Source organism: Branchiostoma floridae, chromosome 17 (genome assembly GCF_000003815.2).
Source record: "Branchiostoma floridae strain S238N-H82 chromosome 17, Bfl_VNyyK, whole genome shotgun sequence".
Lineage (NCBI taxonomy): Eukaryota > Metazoa > Chordata > Leptocardii > Amphioxiformes > Branchiostomatidae > Branchiostoma > Branchiostoma floridae.
In genome coordinates this window covers 8,481,615-8,490,691 of record NC_049995.1, presented here as the reverse complement: position 1 = coordinate 8,490,691, position 9,077 = coordinate 8,481,615, and the positions used below count along the sequence as shown (strand labels likewise).

At 41.1% G+C, this 9,077-nt stretch overlaps 2 protein-coding genes across 2 annotated transcripts; both read right to left on the bottom strand.

Annotated features, from left to right (window-relative positions):
• Positions 1-261: 261 nt before the first annotated feature.
• On the bottom strand, positions 262-5,001 carry LOC118404645 (pinin-like). Its single transcript, XM_035803882.1, has 5 exons — positions 4,896-5,001; positions 4,184-4,256; positions 2,139-2,387; positions 1,452-1,736; positions 262-1,176 (listed from the first exon to the last, which is right to left on the bottom strand). Exons 2-5 carry the CDS (start codon positions 4,194-4,196, stop codon positions 911-913), a joined length of 813 nt encoding a protein of 270 aa, XP_035659775.1. The 5' UTR covers positions 4,197-4,256; positions 4,896-5,001; the 3' UTR covers positions 262-910.
• Positions 5,002-5,130: 129 nt separating this feature from the next.
• LOC118404775 lies at positions 5,131-7,747 on the bottom strand. The gene is made up of 2 exons (XM_035804108.1): positions 6,719-7,747; positions 5,131-6,080 (listed from the first exon to the last, which is right to left on the bottom strand). Exons 1-2 carry the CDS (start codon positions 7,683-7,685, stop codon positions 5,818-5,820), a joined length of 1,230 nt encoding a protein of 409 aa, XP_035660001.1. The 5' UTR covers positions 7,686-7,747; the 3' UTR covers positions 5,131-5,817.
• Positions 7,748-9,077: the final 1,330 nt, after the last annotated feature.

Genomic DNA, 9,077 nt, shown 5'->3' with positions numbered 1-9,077 from the left:
AGTACAGACAGGGTGTAACCCAACTTGTGCAGTCTGTATGCCAAACGATAGCCTACGGCGAAATACCTGACAGTGTTATATGGCCAACAGGTGAAATTGTCCTTGCATGTCACGTCCCCCCCCCCACACACACACGCACGCACACACACAAACACACACGCACACACACACACACACACACACACACACACACACGCGCGCGCGCGCACACACACACACACACACACTGTAGACGACAAAAGAAAGGACACAACACAGCAGTTGGCAGACCAAAAAGGTTTTAATCTTCACCAAATAGAAAATATACATTCTTATCTGATCATATTCTCATAACTCCCTCTGGCTTAATGATCTGAAAAAAATTGTTTTTTTTTCTATTAGTTATCTATATGGATTATGAATCAAATATTCCACACAAAGTCACATAACAACAGTGAAGTAAGATCATAAAATTGCTTTAAGGTGAAGCTTAAAGCAAAGACAAAATGTCCAGAAATTTCATATCTTTCCCCATAAGACAATGTTTTGGTAACAAAAAATTGACAGTACCTATTCTGAATCTAACCTTTCTTGATCTTGATGATAAAGATAAAATGAGTAAAACTAGAGATAGCATAAGCTTAAGGCAGATGCAAATAATCGTGAAGGGGTCTTGTTAAGGTAACATACATACGACATTAAGTATGGAGAATAGTACTTATCCGCAAGTTTACAAACTAAAGTTTCTTGGTGAGAAGACTCTCAAATTGCATCCGTCATTTTTCATCAGCTTAGCATAGGGTGGTCACGTGACCTGGAAGTCAAAGGTCACACAGGTCACATGACACAAGGCTGTTGTACATGGGAGAAGGTTGTTTCGGCCTTTGCTGTTGTTTTAAGGATTGGAAGTTGGACCTGATGTTTTATTTTGTCACTCTAACTGTTTAATTTCCAACATTTCTGCAACGTCCTGGTGACCAGTGTCCCTAACGGCTTGCATCAAGACTTCCACCGTTGCTTCTTGGCCGTTGTTGTAACACCACATGTGCAAGATCTGCTGACAACACATCCAGCAGTTATCCCTGTTCTGTTGTTGTATAGCTTGGATCTGTGCAAACGGTATCCCGAGGTTCGTTGCGAGTTGTGGCCAGTCTGCAGGCATGTTCTCAGCGATGATGTTGAAATACGGCCTCAACTCTAAAGAGGATATAAGGAAATAAAATGGTACTGTGTTGTGTTTTTTTATGACTTGTTCAATGCAAGGATGCAGTGAACTAAATAAGTATCTGAATTCTGTTGAAAATTATCTGAAGCAAGAATTAAATATGTGTTGTCCACGGACAGGTACAGAGAACAGAACATATTGCTTCTGATCAACACTTTCAGTATAAAAAAAAATCAAATCAGAGCCGAGACAAACATGTAGAGAGGAAACGGGTTACATATATTTTACATTGAAAGGTAATATTTACCTTCCGTATTGTTAGATGGTCCCCCCATCGCCAGTTGAGGTTGCCCCCATGGCATTAGCTGAGGTTGCACCCATGGTACCAGCTGAGGTTGCCCCCATGCCACAGGCTGGGGTTGCACCCAAGACACCAGCTGAGGTTGCACCCATGGCACCGGTACCGACTGAGGTTGCACCCGTGATACCGGCTGAGGTTTTCCAGTAGGAGGTTGCCTCATGATCCCTTGAGATTGTACCCTTGAAGGTTGTCCTTGATCTGGAGGCTGTGCCCCCTGCCCGGTAGCCAGCTCTATCAAGCGTAAATAACGAATTATGTATTTCCATACACTAAAGTACCATACACAAAGCACACATGACATATATTCTTCAGATGCTGAGTAGACTTTGAAAATTGACCAATTAAACGAAAAGGGTAACGTTAGGCCACACCAATCTTATTTGTTGCTTCTCGGATTCGCCTGTCCATTTTTTTATTAAACCATTTCAGTCTAAAAACAATGCCTTTTATCCAGAACATTTGTAACAAAATCAAAATAAGACATTCACGTTTGTATAAAACGTGCCTTTAAACTCCTCGGGATAATTTCTGTGTTATTTAAGCCGCATGTCTTCACCCAGTTTCGGCCTGTCCCGTCCAATTTGTTTCTGAAAATAATCCGAGAAGCACTAAATAAATTTCGTGTGGCCTTACCAGCCTTCAATCCGTCCGCAACGCTGCGTAGGCCTGCGTTAGATAGAGCCTCCATCAGGACCTCTATAGTAGCGTCTGTGCCATTTGCTGTTGCCCACTCCTGTAACAGATCCATACAGCTGGACTTGTCATCATAGTTTCTGCCTCCTATGTTTCCAACATCGGTGCCCGAAAAGCCCAAAAAGAAAGCGAGGTCCTTCCAGTCTGAAGCCACCTTTTCCTTAATGTAGAAAAAGTACTTCTCAACGCCTGGAAGAAGAAATGTAACATCAGAACGCATTATACGAGTTCAGAACGTTACATATTCAAGAAGAGCTAGAGGGCCTCATGTCATTCTACAATATTCCAGGCAGTACAACTTACAATGGGTCTACCGAAAGTGCGAAAAGGAACGAAAAGGAACGAAAAGGAACGAAAAGGAACGAAAAGGAACGAAAAGGAACGAAAAGGAACGAAAAGGAACGAAAAGGAACGAAAAGGAACGAAAAGGAACGAAAAGGAACGAAGTATGAAGCAAATTCAAATAAAATCGATGGTAATATTAGGAAAAGGTAAACTGTGATCGGCAAATGCATTTTGCGGCTTGTTCCACGAAATTCCTATAGCAATGGTTCAATGGAGGAATTAATATTGATGAGACCTATCTATGCATATCTATGTTCATGTACGTGTTAATGTGGTTATAACATTCCTTAGAATATCCATATTACATTTATATTATAAAATTTCACAAGAAGAAATGGATTATGTTGAGAACGATTGCGCATATTTTATCATAAAAAGCCATGCTATGTGGATATAGTTGTTTAAAAAATGCAATGATAGTAAAGTTACAAGTATATGTATTGCACAATTTGTAAGAACTTGACCTTAGAGAAATATAGGTCGAATGTTCGAACCCAGGGAAGTCGACGATCGGAAGTTCGAGCCCAGCATGTTGGGAATTATTCTTCCTTCCTTTTTTTCACACTTTCATTAATATCAATACAACGCCTTAAATTCGTTTTGCAACCAGGACATCTAAACCCGGCATTGGGATTTTTTCATCATCAGCGAGGGCCTGATGTCGGTCGCAAGAAGCAGAAATTTATTTGTATTGAATATGACGGAAAATTGTTGACAGAAATTGTATTTCCCAATATCCTTTGCACAAATTCCTCACGTTGGCACCTTTCTTCCCGCCAAAATGATGAATACTCATTGTACAACTTGATGAAATCTCTTTGGTACAATGTATATATGTCTCTCATTTTACAGCTTTTCTTTCGTTGTGAACGAGCGAGAAGATATGTCTCCAGTCTCCAGAAAACCATGTTGTTGGCCCTGTTGAAAGGAGCTGTCATGCTCGTCGTGGGGCAGCAGTTTATTAGCATATCTTTCCTGACCGGATTTCGCGGGTCATTTGCATGCGGCGCTCCCCTCTAGGGAGAATAAAAGCCACCCAAATACAACAACAACGTTACAATCTTGCCTCATCCTGAAAATGTATAATAATCGATATTCATCTACCACCCACTGAATTTTAGTCCTTACTTTCTTATCTCAGTTCCGTTTCTTTGTATTTCGCAGATCTTCAAAGAATAATTTAGCCACACAAAAACAACAGCCTGAAACAGCGCTGTAAAAATTTGATAATGTCAAATTCTCGGTAAAATAAAACACGTTTCATAGGCTTCTAACGCCCGCAGTACCGATTCCTTATATTCTCATTGATTTTATTTAAGTTTGCTTCATACTCCGTTCCTTTTCGCTCCTTTTCGTTCCTTTTCGTTCCTTTTCGTTCCTTTTCGTTCCTTTTCGTTCCTTTTCGTTCCTTTTCGTTCCTTTTCGCACTTTCGGTACACCGCTTACAATCGTCTATTTATACATGTATTAGCTAAGATTTTCAAATTAACTGGTAAATAGATTAGATTTCTTGTTATGCATTAAGGTAGAAATAAGATGTGAAATGTAAAACACAAAATTACGCTAATATCTTAGTGAGTGGATAAGATAAGTTTACAGTTATGTTTACTTTCGTACATGTGTACAAAGGTACGTCTCACCTTGGACAGCCATGTTTACATACTTCCGGGTCTGGTATGGGGTTGTCGTAGGTAGGATCTGTCAACTGTTCACCTGCGGGAGAGAAAAGATCATCACTGCTTAAGACAGAGACGCTAGAAATTGGTTTGGGGTGTCTTGAAACACAATAAAACTTCGTACTTTCTTGAACACAAACTTTATTAGAATCATACGTAAACGGCTGTGTTTGACCTACCTACATGTACGTGACACTCAGCCTCGAGAAAGCTGAGGACAACTGCACCCATATATACCTACACGTTACGTTAATGAAGCTTAGACATCCATGTACAGTCTAGAGACTTATTCACACAGGTTACTACAAACTAAATTCACGGTTACGGCTTTCGACCATCAAGTTTTTGTTGAAAACTCCAACTGGACCAAAACCCCGAAGTATTCCTGTTACTTCCGGGTACGGGCTAGACACCCCTGGCGGCTTTCACGCGTAATACATGATTTCTACAATAATATACCATCAGATAGGTGCTAGCTGGTGTTTATAGTGTGTTGTCAGAGTTCGAATCAAATAGAAATCACCTTAGGCAGAGCCTACGTGACTATGATGACATACATGTGTACGTAGTTGTACTGCAGGCATGCCGTGCATTAAGTGGTGTCTCTTAAGTCATTAATGCTTAAAGGTAAACGTTGTTTTCCATTTACAAGCACAAAAAAAACTTAATATCTTACCTAGACTCTTCCAGCAAGCTGGAAACAAGGATATCACATGTAAGACGTTTGAACACCTGTGACAAGTTCTGCCCAGGACACAAGAACGCCGTTATATCTTGTTCTGGAAAAGGTCACCAACTTTACCTTTGACCTCAGGTGTGTGACAGTGACGTCATGACCCACCTGACTAAACTTTGTTTGCTCGTGTGTTGTGTGTGTGTGTGTGTGTGTGTAGTACGTATTTATTCTCCAAGCAAAGGTTTCGGTCGGGGAGGGTGTGTTAGTAGTGACCAAGAGGCAGTCGTCAGAAAACCCGACAACTACTATCCCCCAACATGCAAAAACCTCTGCTTGAAAAATACAGTACTAGGAAATGTATATTAGTGCAGATGATTCTTAATTTTAGTCATTTAGTCATCATACATGTAAAGGAAATGTTTATGTGCTTCTAGATAAGTATGTAAACGTCAGCAAAGGTATACGTACAAGCCTCGTAGCATGCAGCGCAAACTGCTGAATTAACATGCTGGTTTTTAATCAAAATCTGTTTGAAATGCAAGGCCACCGTGTCGTAAATGGGGCTCTTTGTGAATATCACAGGCATCATCATTTATTGGGTTCTGCATTTTATTATCATATTTATTGTTATTTGATTTCAATTTCACTCTTTCCTATCTATATTTCATTCCTGTTATATACATGTAGAACAACTAAAGGCAACTGATCATGACTGGAAGCAAAACCAAATTCTTTGCCTCGATTTAATTACATTACGAGTTTCACTACAGACAATATATTGGCAGTATAAACTAGGAAAAATAAAGACAAGTTTGAACAGTAAGAACAATGGTTTCAAGCTCTCAGAAGCGACTATATAAAGTGTATAATGAACGCAGGACTGGGCAAACTACTTTCCGGATGGTTCCCAGGCTCGACAGCTTTAATCTAACTGCATAGATTCCAGCTCTTCTGCAACATCCTGTTTACCGGTGTCCCTAACGGCCTGTATCAAGTCATCCACCGTTGCTTGTGCGCCGTTGTTGCTGCGCCACATTTCCATAACCTGATGGCAACACATCCAACAGTCCCGGTGCCTGTCATTCACAGCAAGAACCTGCGCAAAGGGCAAGTCAAGATTCGTGGCCAGTTGTTTCCAGTCTGCAGGCATCTTATCCGCGATGAAGTTGAAATACGGCTTCATCACTATGAAGTATAAACGGAAATGAGATAAGTGAAAGGTTAAAATTGTGTGCCCGTCTCACTATTATAAAGCCCCTCCTTGAATAGGGTGTTTGTAGAAGAACTTTATTGCACGACAATTGTACATGATACAATGTTTGGCAACAACAACTATTACACAAAGTACAAGATACTCGTAGGGGTATAGGATAAAACTCGGACCTATGTGACATCACAACATCCATTCTGGTTGGACTTAACACGTAATCTTTACGTATACCAGTCGAGCCTTTTCAACTAACAAAAGTTGCTTTTTCAGAATTATCAAATATACAGCAATGCACATTATACTTAATACATTGCACATCGCACAAATCATCCCTTCTTGACTCATCCCAAAGTCTGCAACCGAAACACCCCAAACTGCAGTTCCAAAGAGAGCTGCTAGAGAGCCCAGAATTATATCACGTCTACATACCATCCAAAATCTTAACCATACAGCCGTCAATTTCCGAAAAATGTCTTCATTTTTGCAAACACCTACTGACATACCAAATATCATAAACACTCCTCGAGTTATGCTGTTTACAGACAACAGACATACAAAACACATGCACTCCAAAACATAACCTTTTTGGTGTAGGCAATCAAAGTTTGCATACCGTCTTGGTTAAGATACGGCACACCCGCTCCGGCCAAGGCACGACGGCGTACAACCATGCTTCCGCTTCCGGTAGAATGACTTGCCCTGACGACAGCGCGACTATCGCGACCGGACAGGAATCCAAATGTTGGGTCGCTCCATTCTATTTCCGCCAATTGTTGGATAAATTGTGATATAAAGTTATTTTGCTGAAATTCTCCTTGTCGTGGTGTTTCCCGTAATTGTGATACTGGCATGACGATACTTGGTTGCATTTGGCTTTGTGAAATCCTTTGCGTTTGCTGTAGGTGGAATTGTGGTGATCTATAAAGTGGCCAAGGGGTCAACTGAGCTCTATCAGGGAAGGGGTTGTCAGTTGTTAAGTCATCTTCTTCAGGTGACGAGTCATCCTCAACTCTAGTTATGGTTACTGGAACATTGTTGACTACATTGGACGGTGACACATCAGTTGAACCTTTACTTTCTTTGTCATCCTGTTCATTGGTACCAGTTTCGGTATGCCTCTGAAGTGTTTCTTCTTGCCGACGAGAAATTTCTGAGTCTATATTGCCAATGTTCACTACTGACGCTGCTCCTTGAATTTCACTACTCTGGTCTTGTCTCAGCTGCCCCTCTGTGATGTACTTGGCGATATTGTACTGTGTAGTGAGTTTGACTTTGTTGTTCATGTATTCATATATCATGTATAAAAGCGTTGAAAACGTTACCATGGCGACCACGACTAGGACTATCATTAGGGCTTTCATGACTGTCTGGTACACGGCAACAGCCACAAAGAGACAAACTAAAACAGACACAAAAGCCACATAGGGTATTCTTAGGTCGTAGATGTTGGTAGGGTAGCTGACGTTCAACCGAATGTTGAGGCATATGTTGACAGTGTCCGCATTGCGATCGGCATTGGGCTGGACCATACTTGTCTCAGGTGCCACGGTTGGTACAGGTGCATGGGCGTGCCGAGCCATTGCAATGGTTGAATGCTTGGTTTCCGGAACAGGAACAAACAAAACCAGCAGATTGCACGTCAGCTTACTGTAACGGGAGAAATACAAGGTGTCATTTACTCTGTAACAGTCATAGTTGAGTTCAAGGGCCACCAACCGACCAGTCTAACCAGTCCGGACCTTTTGACCTGCTATATAGTACCTTAAGGGGAAATCCCAGACCCTTACTCGTGTTTACAAAAATACACCTCGGTTACGTAATGGAAAAACCATGATGTTTACGCGAGGCCTCATCAGTTGATTTGAAATAGCGCTATCCAACCCCATTTTACGTAACGTAACGGAGTTTGGGGACATAGGAAATACAAATATATCATTTGCTTGCTATCTTAGTGAACTATTGTAGCTAGGTATTGTTTACGTTACAGTTGGACACTATAAAGCATGATCAAAATTAAACCGTAGCAACAAAACTCTTTATGATATTGGGGTTAATGACTTGTTTGAAAATACCACAGACACATATAAACAGCATTGACATAAAGTCTAGTCTAATATCAAAGTCATTTTCAACGCAGTTGTACGCATAATATATGCGGAAGTGAAAGTACTTCTGTAAAACTCGCCGCATGTAGTTTCGAACCTTGATCCACGTTCAAGATACAAGTCGGCAGTCACCCCCCGTTCCACCACCCACGGCCTTGTAAGCCCTTAATACCTTGACAAGACGTTGCGGTTACCGAACGAAGTGCGTGCGGACTGTCAATATCGTGAAACTCACCTGGAAACTTTAGCCATTCCGTCGGGAAATCTTTCCGAAACCGTGACTCCAATGAAAATGTTAGGTTAGGAGACCCCCGTGGTTCTTAAATGTTTGGTTGTTTGTGGTGTTCGCATATTAGCCTGATGACGAACAGTGCTCGTAATTTACAGAGCATTACGTGTTTTTTGTACAATACATTGAGCTCTTGAGTTGAGGGCTGCCATTGTAAGATATTCACGTTGAACTTGTTTGCATTGTTATGCAGTAACTACAGTACACACCTTTGGGGCCTTTCCTCAGGTCAAACGTTAAAACACGTGATGCAATCGTTTGCTTTGACGTCACACAAGGAAGTTGAACCTGTTGATTGAAGCAAGGTGCTTGATTGAAGCAGAACTACGAAAATTTAATTTTTCAGTACTTGGCTCTAAGTTTGAAAGGTAGGCTTTAGCACTGCGTGTCCAGTGCTGAATGTTCGTCAGCACTCGACACCGAGTGCTGATTGGACATGTTGTACGTATTGAATGGCAAATACCCAATGGAAGGTAGCTTGGAGTCGAAATCATACTAAATACCTAGATTTTAAGATGTCATCACTGTACAGAAAATATCCTATTACTATTTCAAAAGTTTTGAAACCTCGCAAAGGT

Excerpts from the sequence above, each read along its gene's own strand:
- LOC118404645 (XM_035803882.1), bottom strand. Across the intron at positions 1,737-2,138 it reads TGCGGACGGATTGAAGGCTG|AGCTGGCTACCGGGCAGGGG; the intron begins GTAAGGCCACAC and ends TACGCTTGATAG. Across the intron at positions 1,177-1,451 it reads ACCATCTAACAATACGGAAG|AGTTGAGGCCGTATTTCAAC; the intron begins GTAAATATTACC and ends TATCCTCTTTAG.
- LOC118404775 (XM_035804108.1), bottom strand. The coding sequence starts at position 7,685 with ATGGCTCGGCACGCCCATGCACCTGTACCAACCGTGGCACCTGAGACA. Across the intron at positions 6,081-6,718 it reads GCCGTATCTTAACCAAGACG|TGATGAAGCCGTATTTCAAC; the intron begins GTATGCAAACTT and ends TATACTTCATAG.